The sequence below is a fragment of the Bacillus rossius genome, chromosome 6 (assembly GCF_032445375.1).
Source record: "Bacillus rossius redtenbacheri isolate Brsri chromosome 6, Brsri_v3, whole genome shotgun sequence".
NCBI classification, from domain to species: Eukaryota; Metazoa; Arthropoda; class Insecta; order Phasmatodea; family Bacillidae; genus Bacillus; species Bacillus rossius.
In genome coordinates this window covers 16060082-16086804 of record NC_086334.1, presented here as the reverse complement: position 1 = coordinate 16086804, position 26723 = coordinate 16060082, and the positions used below count along the sequence as shown (strand labels likewise).

Genomic DNA, 26723 nt, shown 5'->3' with positions numbered 1-26723 from the left:
CAAATAGTCTAGTTGTAGGCGTCTGAGGCCGGAGTCACTGACTACTACTTGGCTTCAGAGAACGTTATGGTGCCTGATGTTTTGGCATGCCTTTTTGCAACCATCTTCAAGGGCATTGTCAATGATAAAATTACATATCTTATTCTACATGTCCGGCAGACGGATACACAAAGAGGTATGTTTAACGCAAGGATCCCAAATATTTTTATACAAATGTAAACTAAATGTATATCGTATGACTAAAATAAACTTCAGTTATGAGGATCTTTTAGCTAAGCTATAATATATTAATAAATACTATATTAACTAAAAAATAAACAATTGTCACACTCACCTGAAAAAACAAAGTATCAGGAAGTAGAGATATATCATAATGGTATAGTACAAAGAGAAATGTATAATATCTTTCTTCAGCTGTGCAGGGTTATAGAACATCTGTTTAAGACCATGCATGAGAATTTCTTTCAACTTCTTCGGCTCGTCAACTTTGGGAAGATAAGTATTGGACAATATGTACAGCATGTCGCCTAGTACCACGAGGCTCGTTTTCTTCAACTGTTCATCATTACTACATTATAAAAAGAAAAATAAACTTCTTACTTTTTGTTAGTAAAATTGTGGATAGGTAAATAAAAAATAAATATACAAAAGATAAACCAACAGCAAAAAAAAAAAACATCTAACAGAAAAAAAATTGGAATGGGAAGTAATCAGGACAACAAAAAACAACTGGCTACAAAAAATATGTCTCAAAAATATAGAAAAATACCAATGAGGTATTTCTTACCATTGTCAATAACTACTTAAATGTGATCCTTTTACATCCAGGAATATTAAAAAATTATATCGCATACAAACTTTTATCAGGGACGATCCCTTTGCGAGTAAACACGGTGATACTTTCATTATTTCTACCATAAATTATATAGTGTACGTACACATGCTAAATGCAGCAATCATCAAAACGTTCTACAATAAAATATATCTTACAGAGTGCAAGATGATTTGGATTAAAGGATGGCCTGGGGTATGGGACCACCTTGAACATAGGACAACCTCAAATATAAAGTAAACCACTTTAAAATGAAATAACTTGTACACAATCTTGAAAAATATCCTAAACTACCAGATATTTCTGAATACATTGGCAATTATAAGGGATTGGGGGGAGGGGGGGCAAGGGACCCTAGGGGGTCACCCATGAATCGGAAATCTCCTCTCTAAGGAGGCCCGCTTGCTCTTGCAAAATCGTATCTTTAAAATGGGAATGATTAACATTATCCCACGGGCCTCCTGTAACTCCTACAGATTTTTGCCCATTTCTGAATAAATTAGGCATAGCATAGTTTAGAAAACCTTTTGAAATATAGCATCACCCTGAATATAAGATAGTATTTAAATGTAAAATGATACAACACAATTCAGAAAACTCTTAACTAATTTAGCTGACATATATAGAGCTGTTAGTACTTACATTTCTGAAGCCCAATATGACACATCAAACAAGTATCTCAAGAAAGACTGGCTGGCAAGAACATTTGTTACCCTGATGTGACACAGCTGATCAGAAGAGTTGTCATACATTGCAGTCAACATTTGTGTGTAGCTAGTAAACAATTCAGCATTGTCTATCTTCATTGGTACTGCCTGAAAAATTATTTATGTCAAAGCTGTGGTGTGTTGCATGATTAGGGTGATTAATTAATTAATTTGACATATAAATAAATTTAAAAGAAGGGCTTTAGGTCACATGGTTATACACAAAGGCTAAAAGTGACGAAAATACTTACTACTTCCTGCCCATGTACAGGCGCACTTTCCTGAAAGGTTAATTACTCTCTATCATCCATTTTCAGGCGTGTCTCCTCGTCTGTTTATACAGAAACCTTTTTGCTGCATTGTGCTGCCACCACGACCAGCATAAGACTGCAAGATCATCACGGGCAGTTTTTTTTTCCCTTAACTCAGTTGGCACCATAGAAGCAAGTTTCATGTTGTGTCATTCAAGCCAGGTCCAAGCTATTGAGTTCTTTAGAGATAATAATGAGCCTTGCCCCGGAAAATGTCTCTATACGCAGGGGCGCAACAACTACATTTCCAAAGGAGGAGGAGGAGAAGGGGGGGGGGGGGGCAATATACCTTTTTATAAAGAATCATCGATCCCCCTATTGAAATGGGGGTTGGGAAGGGGGGGGGGGTCCTCCCCCGGGAAAGTGGAAAATGGTGCTATTTTAGCAGTTTTATTATATAAAAATTGATTACACAGCACTTTCTTTGCCCCCGTTTGCCCCCACTTCAAGGTTTCAGAGGGGGGGGGGGGGCAAAATACCCTTGCCCCCCCCCCCTTGTTGTTGCGCCCCTGTCTATACGTCTTTGTCAAATGCAGACTTTGTGCATGCTCTGGTGGGGGAGCGAGCGGAGTGTTGTCAGCATCAGAGCCTCGCACAACTTGGCTGCCTTGTGGCAAGGCAGCCACCGAGACCCCAATGAGTGTCTCAGATCTCTGTCACCCCCTTCCGGTGGAGGAGAGCCCCAGAGCGGAGGGATAAGCATGGGTGAACTCATCTCTGTAACTAGTGCTACATGGCAACTGTAATTGGATCGAGGAGGAAAAATTGATGCAGGTTTTTGTGGCCATTGTTTGAATGAAAGTTTCACCTGCAATTATTTTTAATAATAAACGTTTCACGGGCACTTGTGAGTAGGTATCAACAGTTGAGAGTGGATAGCTTGAAGATGCCTGGTGAAATGTACTGTGATACATCATTTATTGATAGCGAAGAACCCGGCTTAACCTTGACAGACGGGCTAAAAATAAAAAATAAAATAGTTTTGATAGATTGTATGTAGGCAATACACAATTTATTCAATTCTAGTGGACATACGTAATTACTTTATCAAGTGATCTGCATACTACCAGTACCATTTAAAATATGACTTGTTACTTTACCAGAATGATGGAAGATGATCTCAAGACATAACTATGAAATTTTTTTATTATTTCCTCAACTTCTGAGTCACTAAACTGCTTGCTAGAAAACATTCTGAAAAAAAAAAAAATATCATCATGTAGAAATTTCAAGTATAAGCACTTATTTTCTGATAGTTGATTAACTATATACTGATATATTTTCAGTCTATTGACAATCAAAACTTAATTCTTATTCTTACAAACCAATGCCAATTTTAAAAGAAATGGATAAAAATAAAACTTGAAAAATTATTATGGTTGGTGATAAAGCAGTTGAATGATTCACTTGCATTTACTATGGTAATTTAAATTTTGCTCACTCATAGCTCAACTAAGTTTTTCTGTTAATTAATTCTACATGCATGAAGAAACAATAAGTGTCAAAATGTTATGGCATAGTTCATTTGGAGACTACAATAATACAATAAATATCCAAAAACTAGCCTATTGTTTAACTTAAAATATTTGTTCAACCCATTTTTACAAGTATTGTTGTGAGTATGAGTAGCCTAACCATAATCTTTATGAAATGTCAACATTACCAAAATTTTCACATATTTCAACCTTTGAACTAGTTAAATAAATTTTTGTGAAAGAAACTTCAACTTTTTCATTAAGTAACCTGTATCATAAGATAATGTTCAACTGAAAAGTTTTAACTTTGTATTCCAATTAGTTCTCATTTGTATATTCCAAAATTAAAAATAAAGCCACTTTTTTTATTCCATAAAGATCAGTCATTTGAAAATTCTACCATTTGATTAACTTTTTATGTACATACTCAGCTGACAAGTAATACACAATTTTAAGGCAAAGGGTGTGCATTATCTTTTTCTCATATTAGGTGTCTATTATTTACATGAAATACACAATCAGCTAGTACCTAGTAGGTACACTTTTCAAGTGATTTAATAAATAAAAAAAATTAGTGAAAATTTAATGCCTTAGAAACATATGACTAAGGCAAATTAAATGGATTACAGAACTGCACTTTTTCAGATTTAAATTTAATGCTATTGGCTACTTCATGAATTTTATTGAACAAATTGAAGATAAAATCATTATTTTTAACTTATATCTCCGGATATTTAAGTTTTTTTTCTAATAAATTTAAAACGACTACAAAGAAGTTGAAAGTAATTTAAAATTTAACTATTTAGTGTTCTACAATTACCATAGCATACAGTTTTAAACAAATGCTAAAATACTTTTAAAAGTTTTTCTGATATTTCATGCATCTATGTATGTATCTGTGAACTCTTTCGAAACTTTTTTTCATTATGTGAAAAAAAAACCTGCAAAAAATATTTTACGTGGAAGAAAGTTAGACGTAAACAGTGCAGCAACTCCACAATTAGAGAAGGAACTTACCTGAGCGTAGAAGAGAAAATGTCGCTGACGACGAGGGTCACCCTAAGCGCGACGTCTGAGGTCTCGGACGAGAGCTCCAGGCAGTCGGGCAGCAGCCCCAGCAGGCGCTGCAAGGAGGCGTCGACGGTCGGCAGCACCGTCCGGCCCAGGGACGCAGGCAGCTCGCCGCCGACCAGGCTGCCGAGCAAGCTGCCGGAGCTGAGCAGCACCGCGCCGCCGTCTGCCTCGGGCGGGTTCTGCAGCGTCTGCGTCACCACCAGCAGGAGTCTCTCCACGCTGACGCACGTGTCCAGCGTCGCGTGGCCCGACCACTTGCCGAAACTTCAACAGAGACGCGCACGCTCCGGCGAGCCTGCCGTTGACAAGACAATTCAAGTACCAGGGTTCCCACAGACAGGGAAATCTCGGGGAAATTGACAATTTCATTGTTACAAAATAGTATCATTAACTTTTCCTTACAATCCATGTATAATCTTAATGTCTTAAAAAATTGATACCTATGTATTTTAAACATAATTTTTTGAACTGTTTATTATCCTCAACTTATTTTTTCTAGCTTTAGTTAAATTTTTCAAACCTGCAATTGTTAAAAAAAAATGGAAACATTGAAAACTGTATATTGTACAGGAATAGATTTTATTGCAATTTCTGCATTTTATGCATGTTTTTTAAAATGTTTTTTTATAATAATGTGTCTTTTAATATAGCTGTAAGCTTGCCAAGAACATGACGAGTCAGGGAAAAATGTTGGGTAGGCCAGAGAAACCTGGGAATACTCAGAGAAATTGGCTGAAGTAAGGAATGTGGGAACCCTGAAGTACTTTGGCATTAGTGATTTATGTAAACCACTTTCAACTACCTCAGTTCAAAAATGTAGGAACTACTAGCTCTCACCTCACCAAGATGTTTGATAGTAACTTCATGGCCACGTGAAACGTATCAACGTAAGCTTTTCGTTTTATGTAAGACGCAAGCGTACGAAGCAGACAGTCTGTGATGTAAGTAGCATGTTTGTCGCTGTAGAACTTGGACCGTGTCGCCAGTATTTCCAAGCACTGCATTATCAACCTGCAAGTAAACATCAAGCTAAGACTTTCCCAAACATAATAAAATTGTAAATAAATCATAATACTTAACCTGATATTAGTATCCTTCTGTGAATTGTTTAGTATGGGCAAATTTGCAATTCCATACAAAGCTGCATGCGAACAGAGAGATGTCACTTCCTAAGGAGAGCCTGGCATTTTTAAATAACAATTCCAGGTAACAAGTCAGAATTCCTTTTTAGCTCACACAGCAGCAGATATTCGCTATAAATCTAACTGTCCATGATCATTTTATCTAAACTCACTCCCTGCTCTGCAAATTTTTGTTCCACAGCAGTCCCTTTTTTTGTATATTTGTTCACAAGAATATAGAACAGTGATATTCTTTAGGAGGATTATAGTAACAGCATCTCTGAATTACTATAACTTTGCTGTGTAAACCCAGGAAGCATCCTGGTAGATGGGTATGGCACCCATGCACTACAGCCCTTTTTGACAAGCCATTCTGTTGCTGCTCTGAGAAACATTTCAGGAATCTCACACAGAGCCAGGTAGGATGCATCTGATGGCAACGTCATCACGGACTCTTAATGACTGTGAGAAAAACTACTCCCAGTAGGAGAATTGTTAGCCATTCATTTTGCTGCATTAAATGCCATGAGTATGTCTATGGGTACGTATAAAGAAAAGTGCAAACAGACCACAAACCACTAGTCTCCATAATGCAAAAAATGTAGCCAACATAAGGTCATCTCGTCTTCAACGCCTACGTCTCAAGCTGTTAAAATACTCTTTTACAGTGTATTACGTTCCTGGCAGAGACCTACATTTTGTGGACACCATGTCACGGTCCCACTTAATGAAACATCTGATGACCCCAAAATGCTAGAGATAGTCCACATGGTCAGTGTACACTTACCGATAAGCAAAGAAACTTGGGAGCTCTTTAGCAAGGAAACGGCCCAAGATCCCACACTGAAATTAGCAGCAGAAATGCAAGTCCAGAGCTGGTCACTTGCCAGCAAAGTAAGAGAGGACCGCAAACATTACTACAACTTGCAACATGACATCAACATGGCAGGGATCATAGTAATTTTATCTCACAAAACCATAGTCCCTAAAAAAGTGAGGCCAGTTGTACTGCAGTAGGTCCATGAAGGGCATCTAGGCACAGAGAAAACAAGGGCACGAGCACAGTAGCTTTTTTACTGGCCAGGCATGTCAGTAGACACTAAGAGGTGGGTCTCAGAGTGTAGCACTTGTGAAAAGTAAATCAAATGAATTAAACCTATTAATAAAATAACCCATTCAAATTTAAAAAAAAATATACATGGTACATGATCATTTATTACTAGACCCTACACATGTGTAGCAATGAAATATAACACTAGGGGGCCCAGCTTGCACTTCCAAAAGTGTGACTGTGAAATGGGTTTAAAGTCAAAACTATGTCTTATGAAAAACTTTATATTTTGAAGTTTTCTGCTTATTGCATGCATGTAGGCCAAAATACGGGCAGTATACATCATAAAAGCACTGTATTCAGAGATGACATGTCAGTTAACTCTGCGTGTAAAATTCTCTGGCCACGTGGGTCCCCCCTGGAAATTTCTGCAGGCCCTCCTTGCAAATCCTACAGATTTGCGTCATACAAAACTTGGCCTCTGAGCAAACAATCATTTACCATTATTGAATCAATAGTTAGTACTTTCAATAATTTATTCCAAGTTCAGATATTTGTGGACTGGAATAAGAACCCAAAATATCACAACAGTGAAATGGAAAGTAATTATGTTCTATATGCCAGACAATATCTAAAACAGTTTCTTCAACTCAACAAACACTCACTTCAGTAATTCGTTATGCATTTTAGCCATGGCTTCTGCCATCGTAGCTACGACATCCTCTTGCAGAAAATAATCTCCTATGTTAATGTCGTCATTCAATAAATTCAGAGATGTTTTAGCTGCTTCGATCTGGAAAGAGATAATACAGTGATCAGACTGTAATTATAATACTTCATAATCTCTCCCCTTATATTTAATAGAAGAATTACGAAGTAAATTATGTTCCAGACGGGTCATTAAATGTTAGATTCATGGCCTAGGTGTTTATGTCCTTAGTTAAATTTGTTTCTAAGTACAATGTCAATAGCCACAAATGCTCAAACATAAAGCACAGATAGAGACCTACTTTGCAAAGCTATTTAATCTCATATTCACATAAGAAAACAACTTGTTATTTTTATTACAAGGAATAAATTAAGTTGTATGTCTCATTGACAACTGGATCATTACAGATGGTGAGAGGTGATGAAGAGATGAGTTTGGAGCATTGATGGAATGAGTGAATGGGAAAACTGAAGAAAACCAACTGTATCATTGTGACACTCGCCACGTTTATCACTTGCAAAAACTTCAGGTTTCCGCCAGGAATGTAATTTTTAATTGATAGCATAAGTAATTAAAATTGAACAATTGTTGAGGAATTTTTAATAATTCTAATTAAATAACATGAAGCATTTAAAGGATATTAACTAATTTAATCTATAAATTTTTGATGTTCAAAATCCAAACATTTTAGTCACTTTTTCACACATGTTTGAAATAAGTAAATTTTGTAACAAGAAAATATGTAAATGTGTCTGAAATACAACATAATTATTAACTCTTTGAACTCCTATATTGGACTGTTTTCCATCTTTAATTTCCTTTTACAATCTGGCTGTCCTATTCCTTGAATCAAGAAGAAATCCCAACACTGCAGCACAAACAAACTTCATTTAAAATTAAAATCACTTATTTTTGGTTATCAGTCATAAAAAAAGTCCACTGCAAAGTAGGTAACTAATGTAATAATGTATGCATGTGCAAACAGTATAAATGACAAGCCATTAGTATCAATCAGCATAGTAGATTTCCTTCAAAATAGGTTACAAAAATATTAGCCAGCATTTGGGACATAAAAATAATTCCTTGTATCATTTTTAAAAAGCAATTTTTGTATTTTTGCTTACAACATAAAATTATTCTTATACTTTTGAAACTAAACGACAAATGTGTTTTATATACGTTACAGTCATTCACAAAAGTAAGGGTTTGAGGGAGCGAAAGAGAAGACCTTAAGACCTCTTTCTTGCATGCAGGTCTGATAATATTTGTATTTCAGTTCACTTTGAATAACCAGAAATTTTAAATTGCATGACACTTATATAAAATATGAACCTGTTTTTTAATATTTCCTGAGAGGAACATTTCTTTGACTCTTCTGACACGAATTTGTAGTTCTTCAACCTTTCCCATTTTCTGAAACAAATAAAAACAATTAGAAATATAAAACTTTTTACTGGCATCCTTAACACGTGACAGTGTACAATACAACTGTACGTAAAATAAACATATTAGTACTTCTCAGTAAACTTTGATGCAGTGTACTATGGACAGTTTTTTAATATCCGAAGGTAAGCAAAATTTTTTCATGTCAATGGAAGAAAGCTCAGTTTCTATGAGACAAAAAATTTTTTTCTTAGGAATGGTTGTTAAAGTCATACTTCTAACACAGCCATCAAGCATTCTGTCGAATACGAGAGCAACCAAAGTACAAAGTACAAAGTACAGCTAAGGCACATAATGATTCTTTCAAGAAGCAATGACAAAAGGTTCAATCTTATAATTTTCGTCCAATCAGAAAAAAATCATTTGAAACTCAAACAGGTATCCTTGCTCTCGACAAAAAAAGTATTACTTATAAAAAAATATTACTTAATTATACACTAGCCTACTCGTAAAATAAAATTACATAACAATACTCAAATATGTATGCAAATAAATATAATAAAGAGTCCCCATAAAATACATACAGAAATAATTAGTAACTGCTTAATTTACAAATTACCTCTAGGCCAAACATGATAGGGAAATGAAAATGGTATCATCAACAGGTCATCAGCCATTTTATTGTGGCTTGGAAGGGAGAAAAAAAATTGGCAACATAATCATGCAAGTTGTAGCACAATAGGATGGTCCTTGGGCGTGCTGCTACATGCTGCTCCCAATAATAAAATTTGTTTGGCCCAACTTTCACAGCCTGCTGTGCCAATATGTGCTGTGATGCTATCGTCAAAATGGCAAACTTTTATTTTAGGGCCGGCACACAGTTACCAGCAAGCCAGCAAGAAGCTCATGAATCGTGTAGTCTTTTGTGATGTGCGTAAATCACATTCGTACTGGTTCTATGCAGGTACAAAAAAAGATGTAATTCTTAGTACCTAATTAAGATTAATGTGACAAATTAAAATAAAATTTAAGTAACTAAAAATATGTTTCGTAAAAGCATTAAATATTTAAGCAAATAAGTGTGAGCAGTTTTTTTACTACTTAAAAAAAAAATATTTGGTCTCATTAATCTGTAAAACTCTGATTTATGTTAATAGATTGAAAATACAACAAATATTAAGAATTTTTTAATAGTAATAGTTTTGATTTAAATTTTTGAGAATGCAAACCATGCTGAACTGTAGAGGTGCATGTCTCATATCAAATTATTTATTATAATCCTATTTATTTAATTTTAACATCAAAGACAACATTCTCACTATCCAAGCCACAGCACAGCATACATTTTATTGTAGCACGCAAACACGTTGGGACCAACAGGGTGCCGGCAGCGGCACAGTAGCACCATAACATCACCAGGACCTCAAAGGCCTCCCCTGAAACATATTTCTGTCTACGTCCCTGACTATATTATTTTGCACACTTTAAAAAATATTGTTAGGTATTCAAATAAATTATTCTGTGTTCATTAAAGTCACACAGTAAAATAAAAAATGAAAACAATTATATTTTATAAACATTATTCAGTATGCCATAAACTTAGATTGTCCTTAAGTGAAAAAACAACTAGCAATTAAAAACTTACATTAAAATTAGGTACTCTTAGCAAAATAAATTCCTTGGTTTAAGTTTAAAATGTATTTTATTGATCGATTATACACCTATTCCGTTTCAAACTTGCAACCAAAGGCCTTGAAGTTCTTTTTTAAATTTTATATTTGAATTTCGAACTAAACACTACAGCACTGCACCCTCTAAAAAATGTCATGACGTCATTGTCAGTCACACAACCGTAGAATGAATATTCACTCTTGAATCACAACTAAACAACACTCGTAAAATTAAATTAAATATATATATATATATATATATATTTTCAGAAAAAAACTATTAGAATAATTTCACTTTTTAATTTATTGCATCCATTATTTATATAATTTGCGTGTGTGTAGAAGTCATGCCAAAATAAATATGTCAACAATTTTAATATTCATATAAAAAATATGAGTACATATCAATTGTGACAAATTGAAAATTTTGCGATTCCTGTACTTTCTATTTTTACAAGAAGTATTTTTCTGCACAAATATGGATTTCAAGTGTTAACTAATCTATGATTTCATATTTCTTTTCGTGCTTCGTTTGTTTCTTGCAGTCTGCAGCTGGCAAGATGGCAGGAATTCTTAGGAATTTAGTTCAGAGACGTATTATTTCTCCAACGTATATAACGAAAATGAGAGCTCATTCAGCACACGAGTCTGACGGTAATATTATTGTCTATAAAAAATACTACATTATTATATTAGTAAAACTTTCGTTGGTTTTGCCGCTATACTCATTAGTGATGCTATTTTGAGAAGTAACTTAGTTACGTTTTCACAATAAATATATCGTTAATTAACTCTAGTAATATATCCTAAAGACTGAATTTTTTATTTGCATTATTACTAGCAAATGTTTTGGTTTCGTGCAATGGTAAAACGGGAAGGGGAATAGAATAGAACAGACTGGAACGCTGGACAGAGGAGAATGGGATGTTGAATGTTGGAAAGACAAAGGTGGCGAGATTCACGAAGAGGAAGGTAAAGTGGTTTCATAGTTGGATGGGGCAGGCGATAAAGTAGGATGACGATTATAATTACCTGGGGGTGACAGCAAAATAACCTGGGATGGTGAAAGCAGGTTCAGCAGGTGGTGAGTAAGGGTAGGAGGGCATGGGGGATGCTCTGGGTAGGACCCTTAAGGGAGGAGGGTAAAAGAGAAGGCATACTCCATGTTGGTCAGGCCAGTGATTGAGTATGCAGCCGTGATCTGGGACCCCTACCTAGTGACTGAGGTAATAAAGCTGGAGATGGAGCAGCGAGGTGGGTAATGGGCATGTGGAGAAGAAAGGAAGGGCAGGACGGGGAAATGCTTACTCTGAAAGAGATGTTTAAGGAGCTAGGGTGGGAAGCAATTCCAGGGAAGTGAAGGGTGGGAAGGCTAGTGGACTGTATTACGTGCTGAAGTGAAGGGAGAGGAGGGCTGGGGGCAGCTGAGAAATAGGGTACATGAGGTATAAAGGGTGGAAGCTCCAGAGAGAATGGAGGCAAACAGAAAGAGGTAGGAACTTGGGAAGACAGGGAGGGAGTTGATTAGGTTGGATAAAAGAATGCTATGGGTGAGAGATTCAAGGGATCTGTGGAGAAATATGAAAGGGGGAGGAAGTGAGTGAAAAGGAAGGATTTCTTGCCACTGGGTGAAAGCCCAATTGTGAGCGAAACATCTAATGTAGGCCTAATTGAAATTTGTAAATGTTTTATAGTTAAGTAAGGTATGAGGAAAGAAGGGGGTGTGGGGACTCTGCCACAGGGCTTGTGCCCAACAGCAGCAGTTTTCAATTCAATTCAAAATTAATTTCCCTGCCCATGTGTATTTTGAAGACAATGTTTCCAAAAGGGTTCTTTGCGTGGACTTACTTCACCAATAACCTACTGAAAAATTCTCTGCCAAACCAGAAATTTTTTAGAGTTATACTTTCACAGAAATGTAAAAATAAATTGCAGGTCTATACAAATGCAAACAAATAAAAGAAGTGAACCATTATGTGAAACCCAGTTCTATAACTACTCATGTTTTTGCCTGTACTGTAACAATATAACGTTAACATAAAATTTTACATGTAGTATAACAAATTTGTAATATAATGTAAGGTAAGATAAATTCTAAACACTATACATGCATACATGATACAGCAAGTACTATCATCATATTTTATCACTCTACCTTAAATTATGTAAATCTATGTTGGTATTAAAAAAAATACATTTTTATAGAAAAAATTCTTAAATTAAAAATTTCCCCACTTGTATCTCTAGTTACATGTACTAACATTACTTATTGAGGCCTGATAATTACCTCTTTTCTGATTCACCTTCTAAGGGCCTTTACATGGTTTTGTGCTGTTGAAAACTGCATTGAATCTGCAACGTCAAAATTTTGCGATACCAATTACCAAAATGCACACTTGAAGAAGTCTCAAGAAGTGAAAGAAGTAAAGGAAGGGGCAGTGGACAAGAGCATATTGTAGCGATTTGGAACACAGCTATTATTTAAACATCCTTTCTTGACTTTTTTTTACTTTTTTTTTTGCGCAGGTTAAAAAAAAAAGCAGCTTTTTTGAAGAACACTAAATTTTCTGGGTAGATTTTCTAGATTCCATTGTTTCATATTTTGAATAAGTTTACCAACAGAAAACAAAAACTTTTTTTTTTTCCATTATCTACTGTTTACATTTTTATATTTGGTGAATTTGATATTCCTTTTAGTTTTTTCTTTTAAATTTTGAACATTTGTTCCTGTCTATTAGGTACTCATCCTACATTTTGACATCCCAAATAAAGTTAGAAACTTAGAACAGTAAACCTTGAAATGAATAAGGTAGGCAGGAAATGTGAATTTAATTATTTTTAATGTGTCTGAACAACCTTAACCTTATGCTTGGGTGTGCCACCTCTGGAGAAAAAAAACCTAGTTTTTAGTTTTTTATTTAGTCACATAAAAATATTAAAAGCTTTCTTAAAGTATTTAAATATGGTATAACTCAAAAGTAATTCTTCAGAACATGTACCATAGTAATAACATAATGTAAAAAAAACTTATGTATAAAGTGGGAGTGAATATACCTTGATTCGCATGACTAGAATGCAGAACAGTAACCATTTAGAATTTATTCTCTTTTACCACCTGGGTAATGGCCAAGTAGCTCTATTTCATCAATGCTTTTAGGTAGGTTTTTTTACTATAAAATATGCACAGAAATTTAATATAAATTTGTGACTTCATTTAAAGGTGGTAGTTCCATCACTTTTCCAAGTGCAATATTGTTTAATATTAAATCAGGATGATGTATAAACAGGAAGAAACAAGATGGGTTTGTGGATTAAAATTACAAAAATTTAATTGTAAGTTATGTATGTAGCACCATCCATGTCAACATTTACTTTTTTTGTGCAGTTCAAAATTGGTGGTGTTAAAACAACTAAATAATGCATGAAGAATAAGAAAAACAATTTTGCAGTAATTATCATCAAACATTTTTATCATTAGCATCAGGAGCATACGTAGAATTTCATTTTGTGGTTGGGATGGAAAAAAAGGGAAGGGGGGAGAACCACATACTTGCCGTTTGCTTTCAAATTATTTCCATTTGTTGGTGGGGAAGTTACATTTTATGTGAGGGGGAGAGGATGACCTCCCCTCCATCTCTCCCTGCCCCTTGCTTACACCAGTCTGTCCCAGTCTTCATCATCCTACAGTTTTAAGGGCCGTGTTGATATGGGAGTTGTCGAGAAATGTTAATTGCATCATTGTTTAGTGTTGACAGGGGTTTTTCAGTGTGAAAATGTGTTTTTCCAGAGAGCACAATACTGCTGTGGAAGAGAGTGTTCTACTTCGTAGCACTCCCGGCTTGCGGCTTGTGCATGCTGAATGTTTATTTGAAGCACCAAGAGGAGGCACAACACGAGCGGCCACCGTTCGTTCCGTACGAGCATTTGAGAATCAGGAACAAGGTTTGTTTGTGTGAGAGTGCATGTGATGGATGTATGTTGAATCTATTTCACGAGCTAACTTTTCCCGTAGCAAATACACAAGTCTATCACTGCGTCACAAATGTAGTGTTTTTTTTGGCTGTAACACTTGCTCTGAATGTAAACTGAGATTTTTCTATCAGTGGCAAATTCATGAACTATACAGTTTGAAATTTAGCCTTAAACATTTAATGATCATGTCAAAACTTAAAATAACTTCTCCACTGCAATTAATGATTGGAATGAAAGTGCATACAGGTAAAGATTTATTTGTTTCTGTCCATTCAATTAGCAATTCAGAAAATTTAAAGGTGCAAGCATTACATTACTTAAATATTGGTCAAGATTGGAATATAGATTACCTATATATTAAATGCTTTGAAGTCAGTGTGTGACTTTTAAGATCAGGTAGGTCTGGCTAATGCTTTAAAAATTTTTTTATTGCATTTTGTTTTTCCATACAATCCCATTCCACTCTATTGCAACAAAATTATAATGCAAAACTGGGAAGGCTAATGTACTGTGACAAAATTTTTTTTTTTAAATTCTCACCAAAAACAAATAATTTGCTTAATTTATTCTTTTGTTTTATGTTAAACTTAATTTACATTAACTAACAAGGAGTAAAATGTAGTACCAAAATTTATTTGAACAGTTACAGACTTCCTTTAGTTTTGTTTGGTCTATCCAAGAATGAAGTGGGGCAATATTTAAATTTGCTTATAATTATTATTGATAATCATATTTGAACTGTGCCCTAATCACTCACCAATATGTCGCTAAATTTGAACTTCTTCCTAGTTTTGAATATTCTAATATTTTGTTGAGGCTAGTTTTGCAATGAATGGTCTATAATGCGAGGCATTGTGGATTTTAGGGGCGAACTTGTCAAAGGTCAAGTTTCTATTTCTGAAACTCTGGAAAAAACCATTGGCCGATGCAATCCTCTACAGGAGTCAACTTCACATATAATACTCCGAAAGTTGTTTTAGAATGATAAAAGGCGTGCATACTTTGCTATTTCACCCCTAACATCTGCATTGCCTCATATCTCCCATTCTTTCCCTATGCCATTTACGTTTTAAAATTATGTATATAGATATAATTTGATGCAATAAGTGTGTATTTTCCTTTTGTTAAAAATTATTTACTTGATTATGCTTTAAAGTTTTTTATAAAGAAATATTTTTAGATATGTGAGATGTATAACTGGTAATATATTTCCCAGTGACACCGTTTTCTAGCTTTTACTTTAAAAGTATACATAAATATATAAAGTCATAACATAAGTACTTCACACAAGGATCACGTCACATCTTATAATAGGTTAACTATTTTAATTCATTGTTTAAATTGTTTGACAATTAAGTTGTTACTACTGGTGTTTTTTTTTTTTCCCCCTTTCCAGCGCTTTCCTTGGGGAGACGGAAACCGCACCTTGTTCCACAACCCTCATGTGAACCCCTTACCTGATGGCTATGAAGATGATCACTAAAATTCCCTACGTGGTTCTTCAAGTGTATTTAGTACTCTAGTGAACATAAACTACAACTAAAGGAATTATTGTATTGTGTACAAAATAGTTATTCAAAGTAAAACTTTCCTTGGAAATATTTATGTATATCATTTACAATTCACAACCATCCTCTCTAAACCAGGTGTATGTTGTTTTTAAATAAATATTATTTTAAAATGTCTTAACTAAAATAACATATCTATTCTTAGTCTGGGGATAATAATGACTTGATTTAGCATCACATTTAACTATCAACTATAAAAATTCAGCTATTACTGTAAACAAAACATTTATGTTCAATGGGATTCTGGAATTGATACTATACTTCATTGAAGGTGCTGTGAAAATATTTAGGCATCATAAGTTAAAAAAAAAAGTTACAGCAGGACTCTGCTGTCTAACATACCAATACTGGCTATTTTTAATTGAACTTGTAAAGCCAGAGAATTTTAAGTTATTAGTAAATTTCACAATAATGGAAAGAAGCAAGTCTGTTTAAGTCTGAAAATGCATTGTGTGTGTGTGTGTGTGTGTGTGAAGAATAAAAAGTAACCATAACTTGTATATAAACACCCAGGGTGTACAGCAAACAGACATGATTCAAACATTTAAAAAACAGGTATGTATTTAACTTAATAACAGAGTTCAGTAAAATTTACTCTGACTATAAGTGTTAAAGGCATGGTTATGCAACAAAAAAACCTTCATATCAATAGCATTAAACTTTGTATTAAAAATGTAACATTTACAGATTACAATCTATGCACCATATAAAAATACAAATTTTTTTTTTCAAAATTTTTACATTACGTACATAAGTATTTCCAAAATACATATGTACATACATTCATGGCATTTGTGGATTTTGGTTCCAACTACGGTTTAAATAGCAAAACTTCTCGCAGAATAACCTGTCCAATAACTACATACATACTCTGCAAAAAAAATTAACATACAGTATTTATTGAGAGTTATAAAAATAAAACATTGAACAATTCTTAATGATATGGAAAAATCAGTTTTGCTAATAATAGGCCATTTAAATTAATCATATATTAAAGGTCACTATTATACAGTGTTTTCTCGCATAATCGTAGCACTTTTAAATCTAAAATCAGGTTTGAAAAGTTGGGGTGCGACGATTGTGCGGAAAAAATTTGTTTTGTTAGGTAAGGTTATTCATAAAAAAAACAATTTTTGGAAAGTACATTTATTTAAAACGTGAAGTATAAAAGAGCACGCCAAACAATTTATATTAATAAGTCATTCAACAAAAACTTTTCAAATTCAAATAGAAAAATAAAATCTGTGATCCAAATGCAAGCCGAACGAACGCGTAACTATCGCCGTATACACACCACGAAAGAGTGCGGGCTATCAGATGCAGTTAACTCGGCACTCAACAGAAAGTGTGCACTTTATGCACTTGGCGAAATATTGATATTGGGCTACGTGTGCGCACTCTATACGGGAAGCAACATAACCAAACATTAATGATTGCAATGAGCGCTGGCTACATTTTTGTAAGCGGTATACCGTGGCGACGCAAACAAAAAGATGAACGTTATAACGTTTAAAAACGTTTTTAAAAGAAAATTTACACATCAGACAACTCCATATTTCCGTTAATTAAATAAGTAAGAGGTAATGTCCTAATAAATATTAGATTTCTGTTTTAAAATACATTGTTTTATATTGAAAAAATAACCACACAAAGCGCTCTGAATCTAATAGCGGCACCAAAAACATCATGCGACGTTTACGCGAGAGGTTTTTTTTCATCCAAATTTTTAAGCCCAAAATAATGGGTGCGACGATTACGCGAGTGCGATGATTATGCGATAAAAGAGGGTATACATGTTTCAGTTTATATTATACATATATTCTAAGCTTTTTAAATGCTATATCCTTGGAATGGAAGGTAGCCTAAATAATGAATTAAAACATACTGTACATTTTATCCTATAAGCAACACAGTTCCTTTGATCTCTGCCATTAAAGTTCATTAACAAACAACGCATGACGACACTGGCTACAAAAGTGACAGAAATAAAGATTGCCTGCTGCCTTTGTTTAAAGTTTCAAATCAACATTTTGTTTGCATTATCATTTAGTTTAAATCTTACAAGAGCTAAATCTGAAATATTTTATAAGAAATTGAATCCACTGATGGGTATACCAGCTAGTATAACATAGTTTACTCTGATATGTTAATTATTTTATTAATTATCAATATTATGTATGTTTCAAAAGTTCAATTTGTTTAAAAGTAAAGTATATTTAAAGAATAGTTTATGATAATAACTACATATATTAAATCTTTACAGTAGTAAAGATAACATAACTATAAAACCAGCTCTCATTTAAAACACAATATAGAGTTTATAACTCATTTTACCTTAAAAAGATGATGATGATGATGATGATGATGATGATAATAATAATAGAGAGCCAAAAAACTGCACGTAAAATAGGAACAGAACCAAGCGACAGGAAAAAATAAAATTGACTCCTCTACACCCTATACCATAGCTAAAATTATAAAACCTACATAGAAAGAAAGAGTACTTCATAAGCAAATACCTTATTTATTCAGGATGTTTATACTAATGCTTGTTAACTTTGGTAAACTACATTTTGGCATTATTCGATTAGAAGAAAAATCATATCTGAATAACCACTAATACTGTAAGCAGTCTATAATTTCATTTTAAAATAAAGCTGCAGCTGACTAGATGTCTGAATACATTTGAAACTGTGTTTGTTATGTAGGCAGCAATCATAATTCAACAACTTATAACTAGAGACAAGACTTAACTAAATTAACATTAATACACCATGCGGCACCAAAAGGCAAGTTACATTATGAAAACACGTAAAGTTGCTTTCCAATTCTGTCCATTGCTTTGAAATACATCTTGTATCATGTATGAAATTAACTACATATTTTAATATTATTGTGAATAACATTTTTTTTCACTGGCGTTGCAAACATTTGGGAAAAACAAATTTTCTTTCAAAATTAACAACTTCTGCTCAAGTAAAAACCTATATTACACATGTAACATGAAAATATTAAAAAAAAAAAAAAATTACACAGCTGTGTTCCCCACATCATCATTATGTTACTGCTTAATACAACATCATTTTTAAGCAGTTTATTTATCCTTTAGAAAATTGGAGTGGTGGAAGATTCATTTGAGAACTCATCATAACAGTTAAGTACCATACACTACAGGCGGGCTGCACAGCCATGACGAGCGATTGCTTAAGCACTGGTGCATGCTGGGTACATTGCACAGTCATCCAGCAGAGCAAATACTCAAGCAATTGCTTGAGCACATGCAACCCATTTACGAAGCAATTTCTCTGATCCAAAATCAAGATGGTGGTATTGGTGGAAGCAGACAAAACGGAAGTTTTTCAAAATGCAAAAAAAAATAATAATTTTGATGGTGAAGTGTATGTTTAAATCCTTTTCAACACGTTCTTTGAATGATTCTTGCAATGATGATGATAGCGATACAGACGAACACAGGCTTACCAAGACAAGCGGTTGTGATGTTTTAGGAACTGACATGTTCCCATAGTCAAGCATAAACAAACTGATCAGTCTGTGCCTGATGACATCATCATTGTGTTCAGAATATTTGCTCAGTTTACCTGTTTTGCATCATTGTTGGGTTTGTCTGTAGGTCACTGCGTTGTCCAAGATTGTTGACTGTCTGTATTTTCTGTTCTTGTTACGATTCTCTCATCAGCCCACTGTTTGTTTGTACTGTGATATTTTTTTACGACCAATTCCTTCTACCGAATTCTCTCTGTGCTGTCTATGTGTTTAACACTAAACATTGGCTGATTACGGCTGGATTTGAGTGTGTTTGTGCATTTATCGTTCTTGTTCATTCTTGCGGTTTCTCTGTGACCTACAGTTGAAACCAGCATTGGTATACGTCCATGAAATCTTTTAAATTCTTTTCAGTAGTTCAAACGTTCAAAGAAACACAGTATAAGTGTATCAATATTTAAAAAATCTATCTTTGTAATTTGTACATAGAATTGGAATTCCCACAAAATGTTCAAAACTTTTAACTTCTACAACAATTTATTGTCTAAATGGTTTTATGCGACTAAATATTGTTAGGTAAGGAGAAAGGAAATGTGCTACTTTTGATTAGATATTATATCTTGACTGGTTAGTATACCATGTTGATGTCCTTCCACACATTGTTAAACAGGTTTGGTAATGTTATGTAGTATTGAAAATCACATTTGTGATTTGCAAGAAAAAAGTATTTGTAGTAATAAGGCTTTCATCAGATTTAGTAGTGATAAAAAGACCCACAACATTAAAGAGATGTCATAATTCATCAACTGCTTCCAGCTGCTTACTGCCTGGTAAGCTAAGTAAAATGCCTCCATAAAAGAGTTAGTTCTCAATCATAAATATATATGCCAATAAATTTAATGTCACAAGCAATAGTGTAATAAGCTGTACTATTACAATAAAGTATCAACTACCGTAACTTGCTGGAACAAAACTGTACATTCATAACAATATAAATTCACTTTACCCGAAGGGTTTATAGATGAATTATTACTTCTATTCAAATGTAGTATATTTAAAATTTATCCTGCCACTGTTTCTCAAGGGCATTTAATAATACTTTCCAAATGTAACACACATTGTTGAAAATATTTCTGCTGTTTTGGAGTTGATTACAGTCTTCAACCTGCCAATACAGCAGCAGAAAAGTACTTAAAATCCAGGGAATTTATTTCCCACTCCCCCTGCAAAATGACCACACTACATTTTGTTGCAAAAGCTCGAACAATTGCTTGGTTTATCAGCGACTGTGCAACGTAAGGAACAGCCCGCCCAACATCACACTCAAGCCTCTTTAGGTTGGAGACACAACACTGAACACATATGCTTGCCTTCCAGGGCATTGCAACTTTGCAACTGTAACAATAAAACCAACAGTATACACAAACAACAACTGCCACCATTTTCTGCAGTGTCTTAAAATCACAGGTCAGAATTATGGAAGTGCAGTTACACGCTAAAGTGTCCTGCACAGCTCACTAGGCACTTTAGTTTACTTAAGAAAATTTAACCAACATAATATTGCAACACATATACAAGGGGGAACCAAAAAAAAAAAGATAGTGAGCATGCTGCCATTCGTAGACGTAGTAGAGAGTTCTCCCGCTAGATGGGGTTAGTAGATACCTTCAATAAATAGCTGCCGAGACTGCGTCAGTTTGTAGGTTAATGTTTGATCGTAGTATTGTTTTCCTCTTGCTTTGTAAAAAATAATAATAAATCAATTTTTATAACAAAAATCCATTATTTTGGTTTCCCCCTTGTAAGATTTAATTAATACATTAATAGTTATAAGTAGGGATGGCCCAATCCAATCAAATCTTTAGTATTCAAAGGATTCAATATCAAAGAAAAATACGTATTCCAAAAAAAATATTAGAGGAAAAAAAGTGAACTAAAAATATCCAACACTGATAAACTCTGAAGTTTACTATTTCAATTTTTTTTTGTTTTTTGTACCTATCCTATTTACATTCCCCAGGGGATTGTACTTTTAACATATGAATAAAATTGCATTATATTTTGATTATAGAAACTTAGTTTGTGAAACAAACATTTAAGGGTTGAATGTTTCAACACCATAGTTAATATTTTTTAATTTCTTGAATATTTATTTTATTTTTAACCCTTGAGGCCTAGATTCGGATTCGAGCTGTATATTCGAGGTACTCTTTCCGATTTGACCCATCACTAGTCATAAGTTATAACAGATTAATAATTCCCAAACTCAAAAACAAATATAAAATATTAATAATTCTTACACTCAAAAACAAATATAACAGATTAATAATTCTTACACTCGAAAACAAATAATTACATAGGACTTTTCAAAGGTTCACTATTCTTGGCAGGCATCTTTATCACAACCTAGGGTTTATAAAGTAAAAATAATAACAATAAGCTATAACTTTAGAGTAAAAAAAACTGGGTTCATTTGCTTTAAATGTTGCAGTTAATACAATAATAAAGCTAACTTCACACACTAAGCTTTATGTGCACTTCCTTGAATCTGATAATGGAGGTGAGATAGAAAAACATGTTATAAGGTCATAACATAACTCATTTTGTATTGTTCATTAAATATTAAAAACTGCTACAATAAAGGCAGAGCATACTTTAACAAGAGTTTCTGGATTTTAAAAGAGATTATTGATAATATTTCTACAGTTGTTATCGTAGAAATTAATTATGTACATTCTGAAACTCCAATGATTTCATAAATGAAACTATGTAATTTGCTGCAAACAACCATTATAAACGTCAAGTACTCCTTTAAATTACTTACTTAGCCTTAAAGATGTCAAATTTACAATAATAAACTACAAAAATGTTCTGACCAAAAAACTGCTTAATACACGATACTGCCTTATGGTTTTTATATCTCCTCCTTTAATCCTCCCATAGCATAGAGTTAATGTGGCTATGCACAATACATAACAACAAAAGTGACATGTGGAGGCACTTCTGTAGCTATTTATAAGTACTGCATATTCTGCAATGCTGCCGGCCACCGACACTTAACAAAAAAATTATATTTTTCAACACAATTGCGGACAATTCTGTTACAGTAGGAATCCAACTATCCAAGTCAAAGGGAATTTCTTCACTTCACGAGACTCTTCATTATGGAAATAGTTGATCCCCTGTAGCTCGCCCCAAAGTGATTCCTATAAAAAAAAAAGTACTACACTCCTACCACAGGTACACAACTAATTCTGAAGCTTCTGCAAGAAAAATCTATAGAACCGGTGACGAGGAAAACAACAAATGAACAAATAGGAAACCATGTGTTTTGAAGTATGTGTTCAACTAGCTCGGGTGACTAAAAGCTTCTCACTTTCGAGAGCTACAGTTAAAACTAATCTTTTTTTTTTTTTAATATAAATGGAAATCAGTTTGGAGGAATGTTGTTGCAGTTGAGAATTTTCTCAGAAACACAAGATCTGGCAATTAATTAAGGTATTACAAGTCAGTTATGTTTAGCCATCCATGCTGACCCTGCCTCTAGAGAGTGTGCATTAAGGATCCCGTCTAACTACTATGAGTACCTGTACCAGTGCTTTCATTATGACACCCTTCATTATGAACCATGCTGTATGACTCAAAGAAATGGGTGTCCAGAATATATATTATTCCTGGCAAGTAAACACACATTTCACTGATGAAAAAAAAATTTTTTTGTCACAATCCTTGACTCACAAGGTCGCCACGCTGCCTTCACACAGAATACCTGGGATTTACTCCCTCAACCAACACCTTCATTTTTGCGAACACTACAAACAGAACAGATGTTGGAAACAGGCCCCGATTTACAAACTGGCCAACCGGGCATTTGCCCAGAGCCCCAGATTTTGAGAGGCTGCAGAATTTGAGGGCGAAAAAAATAGGACTAAAAAATTTGAAGGATAGAAAAGCATAAATTTCTTAACGTTTGGTTAAGGGAAAAATTTAGTTTATACTAACTATTGCAGTGTGCTTAAAAGCCTATTTCTTTGAAAAACCTTGGTATTTAGTAGCATAATGTGCTGTTTTAAAACTGATAATAAATAAGGTTGATATTGCAAAATTGCATAATTTTGGGGGAACTGGAAAATGAAGAGGGTGTCTAAAGATTATTGATTATTTGCCCAGAGCGCTAGCTGCCTGGGCCTGAGTGGAAATTATGTACCTTGTTTATTATTCACAAAATCTAATCCCTGACTAAAATCACTTTGTTACTAATAGTAATAATAATTTTGTTACATCATAGTCATTTATTTTTTAGTTGGTTTCTGGTCAATTCTATATTTTTAAAAGATGACTGATTCTCTATTCTATTGTTCCTCCAATTTTAATCACCGAGGTTACAAAAAAGAAGATATATCACTGTAAGATAATGGCACATTCCAATATTGTGCTCTTATTTCTCACAAAAATTTACATTTAGGTGTGCGAAAGTTATAATTCAAAATAAAATACAACTAGTAAATGTATTTAACTTATCCATCTTATTTTGGGTACACATATTCATTTCATTTTTTTGTTGGTGCAGTACTCCATACAAAATAACAGTAGCCATCCATATTATAGTATAATTTTATAAACTAGCTCAACATTACTTACTAAACAAAATTGTTTTTCAATATCTTCATTAAAATTATAACATCTTATTTTAAATTTAATTTAATTACTAGAACCTTTGAAAGGAAAAATATTTTAGCCCTCCCGCCAACACCCCTTTACTCACCAGTGATTCAAGTAGTGGAAAAGCTGATACAACTTCTGCCGTGTGTCGAACCCTGGGGCCTTAGGGATTATCTTGTGATAAGCGCTGAAGAAGTTGGTGGGGAATCCTCCAAACATGGCCGATATCGACAACTCAAACTCGTGGTGCCCGTAGAAAGACGCTGGGTCGAAAATAACTTGAAAAAAAAGTATCAATCAATTAAAATACAAACCTTCATTTCATTACCAATTATTAAGTATAAACTGTAGATTCAAAATGTTGCACACATTTGCTTGCTTGAAAAGAACTGGCCCCCCTCTCCCCCACTTCCTTCTCTCTACCCAATTTTTAAAGACAGTAAATGAATGTCAGGCGTATTCTAGAAATTTTAATAGATGGTCAGATAACTTTCCCATCATGTAGGGTTTTCTTGAATATATTGTAAAGTTTCATTTTTGGGATGAAAGGAGGGGGGGAAAGCACCACTCTGCCCGTTACTTGCTTTCAAATTCTTTCATTTGTCGGTAGGAATGTTAAGAGTTTGTAGGATTTCAAGAGGGGTGTAGGGAAGGGCTATATCCTCCCCTCTTCTCCTCTACCCACGCCCCTGCTGCCACTATGTCACCTCATCCCCAGACTGCCAACTAGCCCGAGGGCTGAAGCGGTAGTTATTACTGTTGACTCTGCTTCAGGTAGAACACAATGCATATTTCATTAAAAAATTATAACAGTGAATGACAAGAGGTACGAAAATAGTAAGCAGTAGTAGAGTAGTATGTTAATGGTCAAAAATTTTAGTTTCTGGAGTGATTATAAGACAACGTTTCACAATTTCAAATAAAGTCAGAGAAATAATAGTTACAATATACATATAAACATGTTGTATAATCTTATGAAACATTTCTGTGGTATAAAAGTTTATTCATCATCACATTATCAGTGAAAAATAAAACAGCAGACATCTGCACAAGAAATGATTTGAAGTACCAGAAAAGAAAAGGTTGATTTGTTGAACTGAATTTGGGATTTCTGTGACATACACCATAAAATAAACACTATGCCTCACAGGTACACATTCCTTGATGATAATGTTCAAAACTGTTTGCATCCACCAACATTCTGCCATGTGAGATGTTTTAATGAATGAAAGAATTAGGGCTTAAAGCCTTGTATGCATTGTCACTCTAGATGGATGAAGGGGTGAAGCACTAAATTAAAGCAGTGACACAGGAGCGCCCAGAGAAAACTCACTGGCTCAAGGTAACTCCCACAATGCTTCCCACTTCAAGAAATCTGGGTTTAAAATCAACGTGAATTTTATTGGTGGGAGGTGAAATGTTATATACTCAAGCACACTACTATAAGGTAAACGATTTGCATTCAGCTGTGCGTACTCAGTTCTTACCTGGTCCTTCGACATTCTCGGCCGCGTTACCTCCCCACAAGTCACCATGAAGAAGAGCAGGTTTTATTTCAAGGTCTTTAAAGAAGCTTGGCACTTTGAGTTGCAATTCAGACCACAGCTCTAGGGCTTCTCTGTCACCATACTGAAAAAAGACAAAAAATATTAATTTAACTTCAACTACACTCGAGAAGCATTTTCCTACGTAACATGCATGCATAGCTGCCACAATAAAAAGGAATAAAAATCGCAAAACAAAATTATTTCACGAGAATAATAATTTTATTTCAAATGCTTTCTTTGAGTTACTAAAAAAAAAAAAAAATCTGCCAAGTTTTGTTTTTTTCTTTGTTTCTAAAATTATTAAAATACTTCACACACACACACACACACACATTAACTAAAATTAATCTATCAACTCTTTCAAATTTCACAATAAACAAAGATACACAAACACATGAACATATTGTCACAAATTATATTACGAGCTGCCTCTTAGATGCTGCAACTATCTGTTGATCTGTTGAAGCGTGCTACTCTCTTCTAGACACTAGGGCTGATGGATGGGTCATCAATAATGAACCAAGAGGGCAACTGCTCAAAACTCACTAGACAAGTTGCCACACACGACTGCCCAGCTCCAAAACACAACACACACACAGCTAGTCGCCAACTTACTCCACACTTCACAAGCAGTGTGGTCAACCTAAAAGCCTGCAAAAAAGCTGAAAAACCTGAAAACACACCACTAGATAAAAGAATTATACCTCTCATACACACTACAACCACACAACCACAACATGTACAGATAGATGAAACAAAATTACACAATAAAATTAATAAAAATAAATAATTTGCATGACTTAAAAAGTGATCATTGTGACAACATGGTCAGAACAGAATCATAATAACCTACGGCAGTAATCGACCTTTCCCAAGCCCCGCCATCCAAAAACTGCGTGTTCAAGATACAAAATGTACAACGTTTGCTGACTTGTAATGTAGCACTGCTCTCTGTTGATTTTTGCGATAAACACTGCTTACAAATTAGTTACTTCCTTTTATAAAACAAGAGTGAGTGCTTCTATAAAATTTTCAAGAAACAGAACACTGCTAAAATACCTTCCTCCTAATAAATCACAAACAATGTAAATTGACTATGACAGAGTGTACTCACATCTTTTTCTATCATCTTCATTT

At 34.2% G+C, this 26723-nt stretch overlaps 3 protein-coding genes across 7 annotated transcripts in view; 1 reads left to right on the top strand and 2 right to left on the bottom strand.

Annotated features, from left to right (window-relative positions):
• LOC134532715 (uncharacterized) overlaps positions 1 to 10484 on the bottom strand; it is a 32829-nt gene extending 22345 nt beyond the window's left edge. The window contains exons 1-8 of one of the 5 annotated variants that reach the window (XM_063369485.1): positions 10309 to 10484; positions 8613 to 8693; positions 7237 to 7364; positions 5237 to 5410; positions 4343 to 4663; positions 2951 to 3044; positions 1475 to 1647; positions 335 to 568 (exon numbers count right to left, since the gene is read on the bottom strand). In XM_063369485.1, the coding sequence (XP_063225555.1) occupies positions 335 to 568; positions 1475 to 1647; positions 2951 to 3044; positions 4343 to 4663; positions 5237 to 5410; positions 7237 to 7364; positions 8613 to 8690 (1202 nt within the window). In that variant the 5' untranslated portion in view covers positions 8691 to 8693; positions 10309 to 10484. The other 4 variants (XM_063369484.1, XM_063369487.1, XM_063369486.1 and 1 more) reach the window with 4 other exon arrangements.
• A 357-nt stretch (positions 10485 to 10841) lies between these two features.
• LOC134532712 (cytochrome c oxidase subunit 6A1, mitochondrial-like) lies at positions 10842 to 15906 on the top strand. The gene is made up of 3 exons (XM_063369481.1): positions 10842 to 10987; positions 14121 to 14275; positions 15702 to 15906. Exons 1-3 carry the CDS (start codon positions 10894 to 10896, stop codon positions 15786 to 15788), a joined length of 336 nt encoding a protein of 111 aa, XP_063225551.1. The 5' UTR covers positions 10842 to 10893; the 3' UTR covers positions 15789 to 15906.
• A 612-nt stretch (positions 15907 to 16518) lies between these two features.
• LOC134533395 (ketosamine-3-kinase-like) overlaps positions 16519 to 26723 on the bottom strand; it is a 15734-nt gene continuing 5529 nt past the window's right edge. Inside the window, 4 exon segments of the mRNA XM_063370915.1 lie at positions 16519 to 22583; positions 24143 to 24317; positions 25527 to 25668; positions 26701 to 26715. Coding sequence (XP_063226985.1) covers positions 22520 to 22583; positions 24143 to 24317; positions 25527 to 25668; positions 26701 to 26715 — 396 coding nt within the window. The 3' untranslated portion in view covers positions 16519 to 22519.